At 42.8% G+C, this 20,901-nt stretch overlaps 1 protein-coding gene across 1 annotated transcript; it reads left to right on the top strand.

Moving 5' to 3' along the window:
- The first annotated feature begins 214 nt into the window (after nt 1-214).
- Nucleotides 215-16,806, top strand: LOC126052366 (ankyrin repeat and MYND domain-containing protein 1-like). The gene is given in 16 exon segments (XM_049832919.1): nt 215-337; nt 1,906-2,052; nt 5,064-5,164; nt 5,166-5,495; nt 6,004-6,061; nt 6,310-6,453; nt 7,133-7,240; nt 9,033-9,164; nt 10,040-10,150; nt 12,310-12,475; nt 13,374-13,440; nt 14,786-14,837; nt 14,839-14,940; nt 16,444-16,446; nt 16,643-16,682; nt 16,685-16,806. Coding segments are annotated over 16 exon segments (1,806 nt in total).
- Nucleotides 16,807-20,901: the final 4,095 nt, after the last annotated feature.

Here is a 20,901-nt window from a genome sequence, read left to right as displayed (position 1 = left end):
CGTCCCAGCCCCGACCTCTGCCGAGCTTGACTGGGGCAGCCTGGGGCGGGACAGCGCAGGAAGGCCCCTCTCCCCGCCCCGGAGCCGCGGGGTCCTCCCTCCCTGCGCCCGCTATGGGCGGGCCCGCTGGGGTATCCACGACAACGCGCCGCCCGACGACACGGGGCTTTGCATCCCCCTGGCCGGAGCCGGGAGCGCTGCCGGCGGGGCTGCCATGGCGGTCCGCGCCGGGCGAGTTTCCATTCAGCTGGTGGCTGAGAGCAGAGAGGCGGTGAGGGCGGCCGGCTGCGGCCCCTGCCCCGGGCAGGGCCTGCCCCACGGGCGGGGGGCCGGCGAGGTACGCCGCCGCCGGGGTGCTGGGCTGCGGGCCTGAGTCCGCTGGGGAGAAGGGCCGTCGGAGGTGCGTTCTTTCTCCCACCAGGGTACGATCGTACTGCGGGCCCGGCTGGGCCTCCAGCTGCTGCGGGCACAGGAAGGCTGCCGGTGAGGCGCCGCGCCCGCCTGTCCCACCTGCTGGTTTTGTGTGCTTTGCTGGAGAGCCCGTCCATCAATGGGACAGGTGAAGGGGTGCTCTGGAGGCTATGCTTTCACGGCATCCCCTCGTTGTAAGGAGAGGGGTCTCTGAATGCAGGTTCCCCTAGGCCTGCCTCTCCCTGCTCGCCCTGTATTGGTGACAAACTAGTTAGTTCCTGCTTATTTCTGAGTAAGGCAAGCACTTTCCTAGCATCCATTTAAGGTCTGAGAGCATGTTCACCAAGTGAATCAGCTCTTGCTGCTCTTCTGAGTGTTTATGTCCCTCCATGTCCGGGTTAGTAACGCATCCACTACTAAAATGCTAACTGGGATGCAAGTTTTCAGGTAATACCCTCTGGTGTCCTGCTTGGACCACTTTGCCCTCAGTCTCAGAGAAAAAATAGTAAGTGGTTGCTGTGAGTGCTGTTGCTATTACCACCATAATGTTCTGGGTTTTTTTTTTAAGCTAAGGGTAGTCACTCCTTTTATGCCACAAAATACCAGGACTGTGGCAAGGCTACAAATTTTATTATTATTTTTAATGCACCAGAAGGAGTAAGGAATTGAGATTTTAAGTGGGATTTTTTTGTATTATCAGATTTTTATTAATTTATATAAAATATCTTCCAAACATCTGTTTTTGCTTCAAAATAGGGAACACCTTAAAGTGCTTGTGACTGAAATAAATGACAACTGATCAAATTTCAGTCAAGAACAGTCAGATGAGCAGGTTGGTAGCTAATGTCTTCTTCACTGAAGAGAGAGGGGGTTATGGACAACCTTTTGACTTGGCATCTGCCGCTTTCATACGATTCAGCACTATGTTTACCTATGATAAGAAATTTCATCAGTGCTTTCTACTGAAGGGTAAAAGTGCCAGTTTTGGAGTAGCAGTCATATTTATCGTTTACACAAGTGGTGTGTAAAGGTTTAATAATCCAGTCACTTCACCTGCATCTGACAATTGAGGACTTTATGGTTCTGCTGATTTACCTTCTGTTTTGAATGCAGAATGCTAAATCTGTATTGGCATACAGGTCTTTATGAAATCTGTTGAATGACTGAATATATGTTTGTTTAGCCTGCATCATTTGGCAATGTATCTGAGGATATGAACGCTGAGATACATCTGCTGAAGGAGTGTGAACTACTCATTGCTACATGATGAAAGAGCTTCTAGAGAAATTGGTAAAATCCTGGCTGTGTTTTGAAGCCCATGACTAAAATGGACTTGAGACTGTGCCCCGTCTTTCTTAACTGTGTAAGATTCACCCTCTTCATGTGTCAGTTTCCTGCACTTTGTTAGTCCTGCTCTGATGCAGTAAGGAGGCAATTTCACTTATTTCTGTCCTCTCAGTTGTATCATTCTTGTTGTCTTGTCATGGATTACAGAGATACATGAGACAGTTCTACACGGACCACCGCCACAGCAAGGGGATTTGCTACTGGCCTGATGGTTCCAAATTCACAGGAGCTCTTTATCTTGGCCATGTAGAAGGCTATGGGACCCTGGAATGGAAGGATGGCAGAAAATTTCAGGTAACTGGAAAAATGCTGTGCTAATACTGTGGTTTCCTTGCCTTTCAAAGTCAGCATAAGTACAGGAAAATCTGAGTGTGGGTTTTTTTAAACAGCTCCCTTAGTGTATAGGTTCTTTAGACCAAAATCATCATGGTTTGATCTCCATTGAGCTAGGGCACTCTTCAACAGCTTAGCTTCTGCTGTAGTCAACTTCTACCTGGGGAAGTGTTGAAGGAGATGATCATAGAATCATAGAATCATTTAGGTTCGAAAAGACCCTTAAGATCATCAAGTCCAACTGTTAACCTAACACTGCCAAGTCCACCACTAAACCATGTCCCTAAATGCCATGTCTACACGTCTTTTATTTATCTCCAGGGATGGTGACTCAATCACTTCCTGGGCAGTCTGTTCCAATGGCTGACAATCCTTTCGGTGAGGAAATTTTTCCCAATATCCAATCTAAACATCCCCTGGTGCAACTTGGGGCCATTTCCTCTCATCCTGTCACTTGTTACTTGGGAAAGGAGACCGAACCCCAACTCGTTAACAACCTCCTTTCAGGTAGAACAATACTGTAGAGAGCAATAAGGTCTTCCCTGAGGCTCCTTTTCTCCAGACTGAACAACCCCAGTTCCCTCAGCCAATCCTCATAGGACTTGTTCTCTAGACCCTTCACCTGCTTCCTTGCCTTTCTTTGGATATGCTCCAACACCTCAATGTCTTTCTTGTAGTGAGGGGCCCAAAACTGAACACGGTATTTGAGGTTGTGGCATCACCAGTGCCAAGTACAGGGGATGATCACTTCCCTAGTCCTGCTGGCCACACTATTTCTGATACAAGCCAGGATGCTATTGGCCGCCTTGGCCACCTGGGCACGCTGCCGGCTCATATTTAGCTGGCTGTTGACCAATCCCCCCAGGTCCTTTTCTGCCAGGCAGCTTTCCAGCCACTCTTCCCGAGGCATGTAGCATTGCATGGGGTTGTTGTGACCCAAGTGCGGGAACTGGCACTGAGCCTTGTTGAACCTCATACAGTTGGCCTTGGCCCATCAACCCAGCCTGTCCAGATCCTTCTGTAGACCCTTCCTACCCTCAAGCAGATCAACATTCCCACCCAACTTGGTGTCATCTGCAAACTCATTGAGGGTGCACTCAATCTGCTCATCCAGATCACTGATAAAGATATTAAACAGAACTAGCCCCAATACTGAGCTGTGGGGAACACCACTTATGACCAGATGCCAAATGGATTTAAATCCCTTCACCACCACTCTTTGGGCCTGGCCACCCAGCCAGTTTTTTACCCAGCAAAGAGTACACCCATCCAAGCCAGGAGCAGCCAGTTTCTCCAGAAGAATGCTGAAGGAAATGGTGTCAAAGACTTTACTGAAGTCCAGGTAAACAACATCCACAGCCTTTCCTTCACCCACTGAGTCATCTTGTCATAGAAAAAGATTAGTTTAGTCAAGCAGGACCTGCCTTTCATAAACCCATGCTGACTGGACCTGAGCACCTGCTTGTCCTGTACGTGTCATGTGATGGCACTCGAGATGATCTGCTCCATAACCTTACCCAGCACCAAGGTCAGACTGACAGGCCTGTAGTTCCCCAGATCTTCCTTCCAGCCCTGTGATGTAATACTCTCTGTCCAGAACTAAAAATCTGATGCCTGGAAAAGTTTCTTATTCTAGTATCTAATGTACAAGATTTCAGTATTTATTCTCCTCCTTTGGTGAAGAGCTTATTAGTTAGACAGTACTCTCAAAAGGCATATTAGAATGCCAGCAATATGAAACTGGAAAAATGTGCAGTTTAAGAAACTGTAGAGATAGACAGCAATCTGAAGTGTCCAGGTTGATAGTTGTCTGTTTTGCATCATTTTCAGACCTGATATTGCTAGTAGAAGCTGGAAATCTTTTCTTCTAAGAGCTTGCGTTCCTTCTTTGTTTTCCTAGAAAGTATATCTAAAGAGTTCCAAGTGTAGGGGGACACCGCCCACCTGTTCCTACTGATCCCTGCGTATCTCTGCAATTCATCAAATAATCTAAAACATATAGAGAAACAACATAACAGTCTTTGCACTGAGGAGGTAATCAACAAGAACATAGCATTCTTGCTGGATGTTGACAATGTGGCACTAATTACGGATTTAGGAGAGCTTTGATTTGAATCTACGATGTATAATCTAAAGCTAGAGGAAAAACAGGTAAGTTGCAGATCATAACCATGCTCAGAATTTTATTCTTGCCAGTGGTAGTGCTTTTGTCCTGCTCCTTTATCTTTGTAGCTAAACAACTCAATGTGAAGTTGCTATTTTTTGCTCCAAACAGCTTTTTTGAGGTTGTGATAGCTTAGTGTGAACCTGTTTTGAACCATATGCATGAGTCTGCTTAAATTTGATAATGCTTATGCTTTACCTACCATAGTGTCATGACCGAACTAGGATACCCTTACAAGAAGACTAAAACTTCTGTCCTATAGTACTTTATTTGCTACCGAGACTCTTGCAAGGCTATAGATATCCTAAATTTAGTTACTGTTGTAAGAAAAAAAATAACTCTCATTGCCAGATTCTGCGTCTCTGCAGATATGTGTCAGATGTGCTTGTTTTGATTAGGTAGGAAAATCTGTACTGAATCTGGCCTGAAAGGTAGAAGCATGGCTAATGAATCTAAAATTGGTCACAGAATAAAATTAAAAGAAACTCTTGCTCAGGCTCTATAATCATCATGAAATTTCATATACACATTACATCCCACTGTAGTTAAATGTAGGGCCTTCCACTGTTCTTGTGCTGGAAGATTTGTGTTTGCTATTAAGTGGACCAAAGTGAATGTGAAGGCTTTGCTGTTCAGATTGGTTCAGCAAGTTACTGAAGTTCAGTAGTTTCAGCAGTTACTGCTCTGTCAACAGGAAGTGGACCAATAAGGCCAGAACCAGCCAGATTAGTTTAAATAGAAACCAGACTTTAATTGTACAGCTTGTTTGATCTCTGACTGATACTAATGAGATTACTTGTTTCTTAAGGGGCTGTACAAATCTGATGAGTGATTTGGACCAGGGATTGAGAGCTATCCAGATGGCTGTCAGGACGTTGGTTTGTGGCTCAGGGATCATCTAACTAAACTATACTGAAGTACCTGGTTATTTTTCTCTCTTGGATTATCCAGCACACTACAGACACATTGATGACAATTCTCAAAAGAAGTATATTACAGTTGAGGAAGACCCCTTTCTCCATAGCTATAAACATCTCTCTTTTGATGATAAGGTTATTTCCCCTGAAGGAGTCTGTACATATTCTTATAACACAGATCATCTTACTTTGACTCACTCCTTCCTGGAAGAGTGTGATGCTTGTTTTTTTCAGAACACCCCAAAGCTGCCCGAGGAAGACACTTGACCTATTGCAAATTTAACTCTACTGGTTAGAGCACAGACTCATGTTTACAAGCACAGGTAACTATTGACGATTTGTTTATTATGCATGGGGTTTTAGAAATTATTATCTATGGGTGTTCATTATTTTCAAATTTACATTGCAGGATGAAAGCTGCACTCCAGATTGATTTTTATGGCCTTGAGATTACAAGTTGCCAATGAAGAACTTTTTAAAAAAAGAACCAAACAAGATATTCTTCTCTCAATTCACAAATTTTATTCCTTTAAATTAAACATCAGTTTTATTCTGGTTACACCTATAAAAATAGTTTTATTGCTCATTAGCATGTCAGTTTCTGGAAGTCCAGTTTTGAAAGGAGGTAAGGGCTGTAGAGACCTTTTCTGACTTTCCCTGTTCTGAGAGTGTAGTGTCTTGCATAGATGTAGAAATACAGAGAAACATAGTGCCATATTTTGCCTCATGTTCAACTTGTCCACCAAAACCTACAGGTCCTCTTCTAGAATTTTTTTTTTCCATCTGGTCAGCCCCCAGCATGTACTGGTGCCTGAAGTTATTCCTCCACAGGTGCAGGGGAGGAATACCTTTTGTTCAATACTTCAACAATTTCCTTTTGTTGAATTTGGTAGGATTCCTCTCTGCACAATTCTCTAGCCTGTCCAGGACCCTCTGAAAAGCAGCACAACTGTGTGGTGCATTAAATCACTCATAAGACCTGAATGTAGAGAAGAAAGTAGAAAAAGGGTGGCTGTGTTTTTTGCAGGGCTGAACAAGTCTTGTTCATGACTGAGACCGAGACCAATGGGTGACCAGGCAGGTTTATTTTCTGTTAACTTGTCTTTAAGCTACATTGCAAATAGGCACATCATTTAGATTCCTCAGCCTCAAGCCAGAGAAGCCAACTTCACAGGTGGTGTCACTTTGCAACTGAAAAATGAAGCAGGACCACCACCTGTCCCTGAAGAAGGTGGAAGGAGTGCATTGCACATTGCATGCGAAAGAGAGGATAACAGTGAGGTAAGATCATAGCATCTGAGGCTCTGCTCATAGGGAGTAGTTCTAAGCTAATCCCAAATGACATGGCAGTGAAGACATTTCATCCCTCTGTAAGGAGTTGATTGAATACCAGGAATAAACTCCTTTTCTACTGAGTTCTTAGAACTGTACTGATAAAAAATCATGTTAGCACTTGAGGAAGAAACATGTCTTAAATCTTTGGAGTTCTGATTTAAAAGAGAAACTCCCTTAGTTGAGTTTCCATTCATTAATTGGACATTAATAATCATCCACAAGGCCAATTTGAAGATGGACAGTCTTAGTTTTGGCATACATTTGATTTTGTACTATAGTAACATTCTTCTAGCAGATCTGGGATGCATACAGTTGGAGAAAGGTATTTGAGAGAAGAGGCCTACTTCTTCAGAAGCAAACCTACACATTCCTTCTAGTGGCAGGATTGAGATTTGATAATCTGGTTGTGAAGAGGTTTCATGTATAACACCACTATGCTTGGGGTTCTCAGTCACAAGAAAGTGGATGTATATTTTTAATACAACATCATAGTTTAGGTGAAAGATTTGAATGTGTTTTATGCTGCTCATTTTATTAATTATACTATTACTACTAAATCTAATATTAAAAAGTTAACTTTATTATGATCTAATTCTACCTTTTTTCACCATACTTGCCTACAAAGCATGCCAGAGATGTTATCCACCTCATTCTAATGCATCAGGCAAATCCAAACACATTGTGGAGTGGCCGTTCACCACTTTCCTTAGCCATTACCAGTGGGAATGTCTTAGTGAGCATCTTCATTTTTTTGGGTGTACTTCTCCATTTATGCCTGCCTTCTCTGATGACAGCCAAACTACATAATGAGTGGTGCTTGCAATCAAACATTGTCAGTGAAAATAATGAAGTTTTTACTTTTCTTTAAAACCTATGGGTCTTTCATGAGCCGAACTAGATGAGTCCTAAAAGACTATAGTATGAGCTAGCGAGAAATATTTGAGTAGGGCTTAGAAGGGACTAGCATTTGGAGAACTGTGTTCATTTTATAAATCACAGGAACATTCAATTCTCTTACAGGCTGCCTCCATGCCTGGAGATACCCAACCAAACACCAAAACACTTGCTTCTGGGTACAAGACAAAAAGTGTAGCCATTGATGGTAAGAACTATGCTGTTCTATGAAAAGGTTAATGATCAGTCTTAGAAAGGATTTGGTTGTAATGAAGCTCAGCACTCCACATTTGAGGCTTATAGTTCAAACAGTAGCATTCAGTGTGTGAAGTTAGCACCTGTCTTCCTGAGCACGGAATGGACTCCCCTCTGCCCACACTGGGCCCATAAGAGCAGGGCCACAGCAGCCAGCATGGTGCAAGAGAAGATATGCAGCCAAAGCAGGTGATGAAGCAGACGTGTCTGCAGTGCTCTACCTCTCTTTGAATAGAGCTTGGTGTGTCCAGTCTCCTGGTTTATATTTTTGGAAAGCAAGGCAGGAGAATGGTGGGGTGAGAGTGGCACCCTGGCTCCCCACGGAGCTCAGCTGTTGTGCAGCCAGCACACAAGGCCATAGCAAGAACACTTTTAAGGCGCCAAGTGTGACTGACTGTAGCTTAGTGGTTCAGATAAGCTGAAAGGGGCAAGGCTGGAGTGTGATTTCTGCTTCCCTGTTTACTTTTCTCCAGTACAAAAGCACACAAATAACCCAGAGAAGCATTGTCTTGGAAGCACAGCCATAAGCAAAGGTGGGGGAAACCCTTTTCAGTATTTTTGATGAAATCAACATTCTACCCTTTGTTCTGTCACTACAAAATTTATACTTTACATAGGATGAATGGTAGAACATAATAGAAAATATCTGGTGTGTGTTGTTATTGTTTAATTATAGTCCTTTCACTGGAAAGGTGTCAAATATCTATAAAAATAAAATGGGATGCAATATAATACAGAGCTAGAGTGTGGACTATGGAAAGGGTTATAATAGAAGTGGCTACAACTGCATACAACATAAATTAGGTCAAGTGCTTGAACCTGAATCTTTTTCCTTACACTGTCTTCATCATTTTTAAGACAGTTTTGGTATTTTTCTGGGCAAAAGTGTTTTCTTGCAACACAAAATTATAAATTTCATGATTTTGGATGAAATAGGAAGTCCCATGTCCACAACTTCTACTGCTTCTCCCACCTTCTCAGAGGTCTGATGAAGTAATGATCTAATAGGCTGTAAGTGATCAAACTATCTAATCCTTATCTTTGTGGTAAAGCAAAAAATACACTTTATGAATCAGACCAGGTGATTTTTAAAGCTACCCTCTCATGTCTTTCATACTGTTGTTTGGTAAAGTATTCCATGATGATGTTATGATTCACACTAGAAGAAGTGAAAACTACCGTCCAGTGGACTAAACTTTTGTGTGCTACTGAAACTATGACAAATACTAGCAGATACTCCAAGTGTGCTGTGGTAAATACTGTAAAGCTTTAGGGCCTTGACTGATCTGGCTAGGATCTCACTATTCTGCTGTAGAACTGTCAATAATGGCTTCTCCAGTCACTAATTTGTCACATTTGCATATGCACATTTGCAGGCAGTGGTTGAACTCCTCAAACATGGGGCTGACCCAAATCTGCCATTAAGTGGAGCAGTAAGAAGTGCCCTCTGTGCAACTGTCAGTACAGCATATGAACATCAGAGAACAACAGCACAGAGGATTGCTTTGGTGAGATATCATCTGGGTGTTTGTTGGTTTTTTGAAACTTTAGAAAAACAGTGATTTTTGTCAGGTGCACTGAGTCCCCTTTCTCTTTAATGCTCTTTAATGGGCAAGCTGGTTTGGTTCCCCCCCCCCGCCAGAAAAAAAATTTTTTGTCTATTCCTAATGCTGTTTCTTTCTGTCCTGAGGAACCGGAGTTTTGTATGGAAATTTGTTTTCATGTTTTAGTAAAGAGGACAATAATCTCCTTGGGTAGAAGAGGAAAAACTACATTAAAGTCAAATGGGATGGTTGTAGTGCTCACAGCCCTGTGAAATCTGTTACCTTGTTTAGAAACACAACCAGCATCCACATGAAGAAAGATGCATTGTGTTTGGTTGTTATTGTAAAGTGCTCAATACTATTTGTGATGAGTGCACTTTCTTGTCTACGATGAGATCAATGGCATCGTCTGGCCATGTGAAAATTGGAGTTTTTCTCCTCATCCCAGGGAGCACAGGGCTGATCTCATTCAGACTGGAGGTGAGGAAGGCTGCAGCTGAGCGGTCTGGGAGCAGAGGCAATTTCCCCAGTTGGGTTCCGTTCTGCCCCCGCCCCCACTAGTTGTCCTTGCTTCATTTGTTGCTGCAAGATTGTGAGATATCCAGTAACAAATAGCAACTGGCTGCAAGAAGGTTTTACTTACAAAAGACATTTAGATTTCACAATTCATCATCAGCTCTAAAATGGCAGAAGAAATGCATGGTTCAGTGCACAAAATAGTCTCATAAATAGAGGTTAAGCTCTGACGTGTAGTCTTGTCTTTCTAGCTGTCATGTGAATGCAATTTTTTGGGAAGTTTTTCTTTTTTGCTTGGATGTGTAATGATTTGCTTTCTTCAGGTTGATAAGCTGCTTGAAGCTGGCACAGATATCCTTGCACCAGTTACTATTAGGGAAGGACAGAGAAAAGCTGTGGGAACAGCTGTTGACTATGGCTATCATAAATATCAGGTATGACTTCAGTTCCTGTATTTGAAGGTACTGTGCATTTGCATCCATTCAAATACATGGCCTTTTGTGTCCTTATGAATTGTCTAGGGCCTTCTTCAGAAACATTCATGGAAATTTACTTTTTCCCTTCATTTGTTGTGAGACTCAGTTCAGCACCAAATGAAACATTAATTGCTTAAAGTCTAAATACCTCTAATAGTTTTGCCTGCGAAGGCAATCTTTGCTGTCACGTACTATAGTAAGATTCCGTTCATAATTAGATTGAAAGAGTTAATCATAATCTGAAACCTGGGCATTAAAACTGAAAGTAATATATATTTCTGTGAGGCTACAATCAAATCAGGAGAAGTTATTATGGGTTATATACTATGGTAATTTTAGTTGTGTTATAAGCTATGACAGGACATTATTGATCAAACTTTAAAATAATGGATTTCCTCAATAAAATACATATTTAAATAAAACATACATTAAAATATGTATTATATATTATATACTATATATAAAATAACTAAAATATTTATATACTAAATAAATAAATCAATTTACTAAAGTCATCCTTAATCATTTATTAATCCCTTATAAAAAGAATCTTAAGTATAACAAATAAATTTCTGCCTGATGCTTTTTTTTCTGGATATATTTGTTTAAAAAAACTTTTTAAAGGCCTGAGATTCTGTGACACTTCTAATTAGAACTAATATAAGATTTATTTTATAGCTTTCTTATTAACAAGAAAACTTACATGATAAGCAGATTGTTACATCAACAGTTGTTCTGAAAAGATTGGTGCACCTCGTTCACGGAGCAGCCTGCTTAGAGCCAAGGGTTTTCACATCCCACACCAATGTTCTATGTAGACATTGTTGTGTTTTCTTTGGTTGCAATTACAGCTGATCCTCAAACAGGAAAATAAATTAAACAATTTATAGCTGTAATCACAGGTCAAACTTGATCATCATACTCCAGGTACCTTACTTTCCTGCCTTGTTCTGGAATTTTGTCTATACTCTCCTTGCTGGCACTCGCTACAGGGAAGCAGTATGGGGAATTGAGAACAAGTAGTGCCCTCTAGCTGTCTTTTCATTTCCAAGAAACTTTTTTGTGCTTCCAGAAGTGCTGGGAGAGGAGATCTGCAAGATGAGGGCAGCTTCCAAGTGCAAGGTCTTGCACCTGGGTTGGGGCAACCCCTGGTATCAATACAGGCTGGGGGATGAAGGGATTGAGAGCAGCCCTGTGAGAAGGACTTGGCAGTACTGGTGGATGAAAAGCTGGACATGAGTCAGCAATGTGCACTCGCAGCCCCAAAAGCCAGCCGTGTCCTGGGCTGCATCAAAAGAAGTGTGACCAGCAGGTTGAGGGAAGTAATTCTACCCCTCTACTCTGCTCTGGTGTGACCCCACCTGCAGTACTGCATTCAGCTCTGGAGTCCTCAGAACAGAAAAGACAAGGACCTGTTGGAGTGGGTCAAGAGGAGGGCCATGAAGATGATCAGAGGGATGGAGCACCTCTCGTATAAGGACAGGCTGAAAGAGTTGGGGTTGTTCAGCCTGGAGAAGAGAAGGCTCCGGGGAGACAATATTGTGGCCTTTCAGTACTTAAAGGGGGCTTATAAGAATGATGGGGACAAACTTTAGCAGGACCTGTTGCAATAGGACAAGGTAATAGTAATGGTTTTAAACTAAAAGAGGGTAGATTTAGACTAGATATAAGGAAGAATTTTTTTACAATGAGGGTGGTGAAACCCTGGCACAGGTTGCCCAGAGAGGTGGTAGATGCCCCATCCCTGGAAACACTCAAGGTCAGGTTGGATGGGGCTCTAAGCAACCTGATCTAGTTGAAGATGTTCCTGCTTATTGCAGGGGGGTTGGACTAGATGACCTTTAAATGTCTCTTCCAACCCAAAGTATTCTGATTCCTCCTTGAAGAAACATTTGAAAATTTTTTTAGTTAACTTGTTGAGCACTCACCAAACTGGTAATTGGAACAGCTAGAACGTCTAACCTGGACATGTCCTGTGCCCCATATCACAGAATGAGTTCCAAGTCAGGATCCAGCAGGTGTGATGCTGTGCTTTTGGAATGGGTTGGCTTTAAATCTGAAACACTTGTGTGTTAGTGTTCCCATACATTAGTAGATTAACTCATGGTATGTTGCAGGATAAGAGAATTGCTCATACACCATACCACATACTGTCAGCATCTGAGCAGGAAGTTTTTCAAACATGCCGATTGCTACTGGAACACATTACAGTGAAGCTCCATGAGCATGTCTTTCTGAAAGAGAAAGAGTGGGATCAAGAAGAGCTGAGAAGATCCAAGAAATGTTAGTTCAAGCCTAAGAGTAATTCAAGATTAAGGGTGGCATGACCTCGTGTGAAGGGGAATTTATTGTTATAATTCCAGTGTTACTGTCTGAAAAGGTAACTCCTAATAAAAACTTCCCCTACATATTTGGTAAGGAGATGTAGAAGTTCTACAAACATTAAAGAGAATGAACAAGGCTTTGTGAAGAAAACATGAATATGAGTTTAGTGCCTGTCAGTTGCTTCCTGGTAAATCCCTGTACAAGATCTATTACCATGTGTTAAGGAGTGATTGACAGAGCTTGCTCCTCTTTCATGGGAGAACCTTGGAATTGCTTTGAATTTACTGCATGCAATGGTGACTGTGGACATCTAGCGTATTTTCATTTCTTATGGCAACTTACTCTCAGGGTCTTTCCTGAGACTTCCATTGTATCAATGCTCTTCTGCTATTAGAGTAGCAACAATGAATATATCAATTAAGATGATTTTGAGTTACATCCTCAGTAGTGCTCAAATGTGTGGTGAAATTGGGCTTAGAATCTAGGTCTCCAAATACCAGTCTTTGGGGCAGAAAGATGTATCACACTTGGGAACTGAACTCTGAATATAAGATTGTTACCTTTATAGTTCAGCATAACCTCTGACTCTGTGGCTTGTCAGAAGCAGGAAGTAAATTATCTGTATGGTTTCTTCCTCTTGGCTGTGATGTAGCAACTTGGCTCCTTTTTTCTTGGCTTCTGAAGCTTGTTGACCAAAGATGCATTTTATTATGTATCTTCACATTTTGTACAGTAGACAGAGCCAAGCAGACTTTTAATTAAAGTGGATCTTGTGACTAGAGTTCTAATTCTCAAGTCAGAATACTGATTTTCCCCCCCTCCCCCACCCACCCCATGCCCCCTTTTGTTGGTGTAGTGGATTCAGCCATTCATACACGTGTTTCAAAGAAGAAAGGAGGGACCTATCATGTGGAAGAAGTGAGGTAGGGCAGAGATACTGCACTCAGGTATTGACTGTTCTTAGTCAAAAATACTGTGCCTGTTTTTTTTCCTCACCAAAACTGTTGTCACCTTGCCATTTTTCTCCTTTCTAGTTTTCCTCTCTAGTCTACACAGACTTATCAGCTTATCTGATTGCATCACTTCCTTTCAGCTTCAGACTTTGTCATAATATTCAGTCTTCTTGTGGGAAGCAGTGTGTCCTTCTGTTTTAAACCCATTAATGACATCAGTACCTTAGAGTAGCATGCAAGTGCTAAGAAATATGCCCATACAAATTTTGTAGCTTACATTTCTCCAGACATTGTAGGAAAGAATTGTACAATTTGAATGTTACTCTTGGAACTGTGTTTTAACAGAAGTTTGAATAATACTGGATATGCTCAAGGATACTGAATTCTGTCATCCATTTATCCTACTGTAGGGAATTCACAGGCTTCTGAACTTTGTCTCAGTATTAGAATCAAGAGGAAGTAACATAGTTGTCAGGAACTGGAGCACTTCTGAAGACAGAAATTTTGAGGCGGCATTTTTGTTGAACTGAGAGGGATCAATAATAGTATAAGATGCACAAATAGCCAGAAGAACATAAAGTGAACTAAAATAAAATCTGTAATGTTAAAGTAGCACACAAAGATTTTACAAATAGATCACAGTGATGACTTGCAGAAACGGATGAAACCTCAGTGAAACTTACTAGCTGTTGGGAAAGGATTCTTAAATGCCTTAAAAAGAGTGTAAATATGTAGCCCAGCTTGCACTTAGATCTAACATTCTGCTTCCCAGTCCCACTGAAAGCCTTAGCCAAGCACTCTTCATTTTATGTTCTAACTTTGGAATAACCATTGTGGTACAGTGGCCTCTGAGTGTCCCGGTTCGTCTCTGCAGTATTCCAGTGGGTTCTGTGAGGGTTTTTTTAAGTTTGCTAGCTTGGCTTTGTTATCTCTGGCCATATAATCTGGTCTGCCTGCCAGTTTCAGAATGGACATCTCCAGACCCATTGTCATGAGTACACTAAAGCACACATTGTGCTAGTGTATGGCAGGTTATGGATGTTGGTTTGGTAAAGGTTTAGGCATGTTTCTCACTAGAACACTTGGCTTTTCTGGGGGCTGTTTCCGGGGGCTGGCTTTGCAGGTGGTATGCAGTCTGTTCCCCACAGACTCCTGTGATAAGCTACAGTCTCCTGTTTCTTTATTGTTGAACATTATTTCTATGTTGTAGCCATTTTGATTTAGTTTCACTGTGATCTGCAAACGTGCTGTCAGCTCGAGGAAAACCCTAAACAAACAATAAAGTGCTTTCATTTTACAACTACCTTTGTTCTAGACTACCATTCTTTAAATACTGCTATCAGTGTGGACGTTCAGTTGGTGTTCAGCCTATCACCTTGCATGCGTTGTCATGAAGTCTTCACTTGCAGTGAGAGTTGCAGAAGGAAATCCTGGAATGAGTGGCATAGGCAGGAGTGCTTGGGATTGCTGGTTAATTACTATTACTATACAACTACAGTGGTTTGTGCATGTGTACTCACTTGGATATGTCTTCCTTGTAATGGACCAGTAAAATGTGTTTTATGAAGGAATTTAAATAAAAAGGTTCAGTTCAGTTTATTCATTTGAATAGCTGTGGTTTTTGTAAACCCAGCTTTAAGAGAGCTGCTGCTGTGTCATTAATCTTAGTTTCAAGAGGGAAGACTCTTTAAGGTGAGTGCAGAGCAAAGGAAATACTCTCTCTAAGACTAAGGTTAGCTACTGTGGACATCAATAGACAACTTTCCAGGCTGAAGGACCACAACAGATCTAATAAGTTAGGCAGAGTATAGCTTTCCATACAAAGTCTACCTCTTAATCACCTCTGTCTGTATATTAGAAGATAAATCAATGAGATTTCTGACTTTTATGCATGGAATTGCTGATACTACACTCCTGTGGTTCTTGGAAACCACAGTTGTGCTGATAAAAATGAGGCCACATTACACAGTCCACATGCTAATAGCAGAAGTCTAGCATGGTGGAAATTACACTATTTTAATTATATCAGATGCTCACATAGATTGAATGAGAAATCTGTCAAATGTGAAGATGGACACAGAACTACTGTATTCACAGAAGTTCTGTGATCTGTCTTTTAGTGGCTGCCTAGGATGGGACTTTTAAATCTGGATACATTTAAAACCCTGTGTGTTGGGGATAAGGGGGTCAGTCCCACTGGAGGTTACGTTATATCAAACATAAATGCTTACCAGTATGGGCTCTGAGTAGAATCAAACTATTATAGAACAGAACAGAACAGCCAAGACATCAAACTACAAGTACAAATCATGGGTAATATGGTAGCTGTAACACTGGAGGACTTAAACATGAAAAAAATCACATTAATTTAGAATACAGAATTTTACTACCTTGTCTTTAAAAATGTAATGTGTTAGGGATACAGCTGGGTGATGCTAGGATGTTAACTAGTAATTATGTAAGTTAGAGCTGCTTTTTGTAGTGATCCCTTTCCTGTATGGCAAATGATGAATTTAATTCAATTCAGATTCAGTGAATTCAATTCAGAATGTCTTCCTGTAGACAGAATTTTTCTCAGCAGTAAAAAAACTTCTTTTTAAGTAGTGTCTTCCTCTCTACTTAATTTTGAGGTAGAAAGATTTTTGTTTGTTCCTTTGTTTTGTTTCTTTCTCTCCCATGGTTGTCCTTAATTTAAAATGACCTGAAATTCCCTAACTCAGACCAGTTTGAGCAATTCAATCTGTTGCTCTGAGACCCTCTGATGCCCTCCACCTTGTTTCCCGATTCCTGTGCTTTTCACTGTAGGACAATGTGATTAGCATCGATTTTGTACATTATGAGCAAAACTCTCAATGTTTAACTGAGTCTTGCAGTGATAGTCAGTATTAACTACAGGATTAATACATTCTCAGATACTTTTACTGGAAGAAACAAGTATCATCTGCACTCCCATATGTGGTCATTGTTTGCTAGGAAGTTTATAGATAAGTGAGTAGTTAGCCACAGCGACCTGAGACTTGTGGCTGTTAACATCACATTTAATAAACTATGCCAGAATAGGAACTTCCTCAAGTCTTGTACCTGCTTCCAGTTTATTGTTCCAGAAAAACTAAAGGTCACCTGAAGAAATATGGGTTGGTTCTTTTCCCCCCCCCTTTTTTTTTTCCCAGAGAAGAGTACAGGTCAAGCAGCTCCAGATGCAAGCAGTGCAGGATGAAAAAGAACATCACTGGCAAAAAGGGGGAAAATGGCAGAGAAGGAAAAGACGAAAGGAGAGGTGGAAGAAAGAGTAAAGTTGGGATTGTTGGAAGAGAGCATCACAGGAAGAATGATTGACTTGTTTCAAGTCACTCCTGCTACTGTGTGGACAAGTTTTAATACCACTGTACTTTCTGCCTTGTACTCCACTTCTACTAAGGTTGAAAGTGATCTAATTTGACATGTTTTGAGAAACTAAAGCCAAAACATCTTTCTAAGATACTATATATGAGCTCAAGGACAATAATGCCATCAAAAGCCAGTGTGTGGGGGTATATACAAGTTATGTATTTAAAGAAATGTTTGCAATTAGAAATACAGTGAACTTCAGATTGTTTTTAATGGTCTAATGCTACATATATATATTTTAAAAAACAATATTGCCCATTAGTAAACTTCATTACAAATATTCCCTCCTGTGGGGAACAGAGGGCCCATCTGGCAACTGGACTTGCTCTCCAAGAAGGTTTGTTGCTTCATGGGATCTTGGATCTGGGATCCTGGGGAGAGGTTGCTGAGGACTGTTTAGCCCTTAGACTATTACCCCTTGATGTTAGCCCACATGGGCACTGACAATACTGCCAGAAGAGTCTCTGAGTGTATCAAGAGTGACTACATGGCCTTGGGGGCGAGGGTTAAGGTCAAGGGGGCCCAGATGTTTTTCTCCTTGATTCTACTAACAAACTCGAAAGGCTTAAAGAGGAGTGGATGGATCGTGAGGTTCAGCACCTTGTGCAGCTGTGTCACTCACAATGGTTTGACTTTAAAACCACAGGACCCTCTTGGAGGGTCAAGGACTGGTAGGGAGGGGTAAAATCCACCTGATAAGGTTGGGTGAAAAACCATCTTTGCTAACAGCCCGGCCAACCTGAGACTAGGAATAAGATAGAAGGGACATAATGACCCACATTCAAGTGAGGAAGTGGTGGACTGGTCTGGCAAGCAAAGGTACAGAGTGATGTGGTTAAGAGTCCTCAAAATCAACAGAACAGGGAAGAATGGAGGTGACCCACAAATGAGGAAGTGCTGAGAGGACATCATGGGGGAAGGTCTCATGTTTTCTTGGGAAACCAGCATGACTGTGTTGCACCTTTCTGAAGTGCCTGTACAATAATTCACTCACTATGAGGAGCAATCAGAAGGAATTAGAAGTTTGCATGCCATTAAAGGACTACAAACTCACTGAGGTCACAGAGATGTGGTGGAAAAGCTCACATGACAGGAGTGCTGCAATGGAAGGATGCAAACTCTTTAGGAAGGACAGGTAGGGAAGGTGATGAGCAGAAGTTGCCCTTTATGTAAGAGCAGCTGGAATCCATGGAGCTTTGCCTTGGATGAGCCATGGACCTTGCCAACAATGAGCTGGTTGAGTTTATGGCTCAAGATATCTGTACAGACTGCCTGATCAGGAAGAAGCAGATAAGGTCTTCCTCAAACAGCTGGAAGAAACCTCATGCTCATAGTCCTCATGGGGACTTTAACCACCCCAGTATCTTATAGAGGGACAATACAGCAGAGCACAAACAGTCCAGGATGTTTCTGGACTACACTTATGACAGCTTCCTAGCACAGGTGATGGAGGAGCCGATCAAGGGAGGTGCTCTGGTCAACCTGATGGTTACAAGAAGGAAAAACTGGTTAACCGGTTTGATGATATCCATCTGGATGGTTGAGCTGACTGACTAGTCCAACTCCAAGCACCTTGGGTGGGTGATTATGAATGAAAACAGCAGAAATCTTACATTTGCCTCTTTCCAATATGGATGCCAGTGATACTCCGTCACCTTTCAGATGGAGAGAATATGTAGATGAGTGTAAATCATTAAAGTACCTACTGTTTTGGGTTTGTGTGGTGGGGTTTTGGTAGCGGGGGAGGGGCTTCAGGGGCGGTTCCTGTGAGAAGCTGCTAGAAGCTTCTCTGGCTCCAAGCTGGCCAAGGCTGACCCCATCAGTGACAGTGGTAGCACCTCTGGGAGAACATAGTTAAGAGGTGAAAACTGCAGTGGGGGAGGAGATTGGACTGTGAGAGAAACCCCTCTGCAGATACCAAGGCCAGTGAAGAAGGAGGGGAAGGATATGTGCCGGAGGAGGTTGATGCCCCTGCAGTCCCTGATGAGATGGCAGGTTGTCCCCCTGCAGCCCATGGAGGTAAGCATGGAAGCAGATGCCCACCTGCAGCCCGGGGAGGAGCCCACACCGGAGCGGGGGAATGCCCCTGAAGATGGCCAGGACTCCATGGAAAAGCCCGTGCTTGAGCAGTCTGTGCCTGAAAGACTACAGCCTGTGGAAAGGACCCATGCTGGAGCAGTTCATGGAGAACTGTCTCCTGTGGGAGGGACCCCAATGCTGGAGCAGGGGAAGAGTGAGGAGTCCTGCCCCTGAGGAGGCAGGAGAAGCAGAGACAAGGTGGGATGAACTGAGCCCAATCCCCGTTCCCCATCCCCCTGCGCCACTGGAGGGAGGAGGTGGAGATAATCAGGAGTGGAGTTGAGCTGGGAAGGAGGGAGGGGTGGGGGGAAGGGGTTTTGAGATTTGGGTTTATTTCTCATTATCCTCTTTTGATTTGATTGGTAGTAAATTAAATTGATTTTGGTTTTTTTGCCCAATTTGAGTCTGTTTTTTGCCTGTGACCATAAGTGGTGAGTGATCCCTCCCTGTCCTTGTCTTGATGCACGAGGTTTTTGTTATGTTTTCTCCTCCCCATCCCACCATTTATTATCCGTCTTAATTCCTGTGCAATTTAAGACTAAGCTAAAATCAAATGTTTGTTAAAGTCAGCAAGCATTAAAGCAACTGTTTGTTAGATAAGCAAATGCTGACATCATGGGTCAGCTTGTCCTGCCAGTCTCGGTTTGCTTTCAGTTATAAACAGATCAGAGGATGAAGCATATCATCATATATATGTATCATATGAGATACATATATATGTGTGTTACATACATAACATACATCATATATATTAAGCTGGCTAGGCTTAAACCATGACACTACTAATGTAGCCTCCCTGTGTTAGGGGTGTGTTTGTGTTCCCTAATGCCCCATGGTGGTATTTTGAGGCACCTTCAGTTCCTTTGTTTAGCTCCTGGAGTCACAGCAAAAGAAGGCTGGCTCCTGGTGGCTGCCATGAGGCATTGAGGCAAGAGAGGAGGCTCCTGTCATGGTTTAAGCCCAGCCAGTAACAAAGCACCAGTCAGCCGCTTGTTCACTCACACCCCACTCCAGCCACAGTAGGATGAGGAGAAATATAAAGGCAGGCTCGTGGGTTGAGACAAGGACTGGGAGGGATCACTCACCACTTATGGTCATGGATAATGGGAACTAAATGCAACCTTAGAACACCTTCCCCCAGCCCTCCCTCCTTCCAGCCTCAGCCCCACTCCCAGTTCTCTCTCCCTCCTCCCCCCGGCGGCGCAGGGGAACAGGGGACGGGATCGGTTCCTCACACCTTGTCTCTGCTGCTCCTTCCTCCTCAGGGGGAGGAGGACTCTGCGCTAGTCCCCTGCTCTGCTCTGGCGTGGGCTCCTCCCTGGGCTGCAGGTGGGCGTCTGCTCCCCCGCTCCCCTCCATGGGCTGGGGGGGGACAGCCTGCCGCCTCACTGACGGTCTGCAGGGCCATCAACCTCCTCCCCCGCTCCTCCTCCCCTCCTTCTTCACTGACCTCTGTAGCTGCAGAGGGGTTTCTCTCACATTCCTATCCCACTACTCACTGCAGGTTCCGCTTCCTAAATCTGTTCTCCCAGAGGCACTACCACTGTTGGTGATGGGCTCGGCCTGGGAAGCTTCTAGCAGCTTCTCACAGGAGCCACCCCTGCGGCACCCTCCCCTACTACCAAAAAACCCTGTAACTGCTACATTACCAGAAGCATCCCTTTGCTTTCTTCAAAGATGGGTCACTTATTTCAAATCCCAAGCCATACCTTTTGTTCCTAACCTTGCTGTGTGAAGCAAAAGGTGATGGAGGAGTTATCAGTACGGTTTAATTGCTTTTTTTGTACACTAAGGCTTCACCCAAATCTCTTTGTAGCCACTGTAGTCAACTTCCACTGGCTTTGTGATACTTATAAACTTTTATGGTTGAAACAACAGTAAGGCCACAATGCCTTCCATTCTTTTAAATTTGCATGAACTGTGTTCAGTAAGACTGAATTTCTGTAAGGGACTTTTCCAACTAAG

This window comes from Accipiter gentilis, chromosome 29, assembly GCF_929443795.1.
Source record: "Accipiter gentilis chromosome 29, bAccGen1.1, whole genome shotgun sequence".
NCBI lineage: Eukaryota > Metazoa > Chordata > Aves > Accipitriformes > Accipitridae > Astur > Astur gentilis.
The sequence above is the reverse complement of the archived record's forward strand: the minus strand, read 5'-3'. Positions and strand labels throughout refer to the sequence as shown.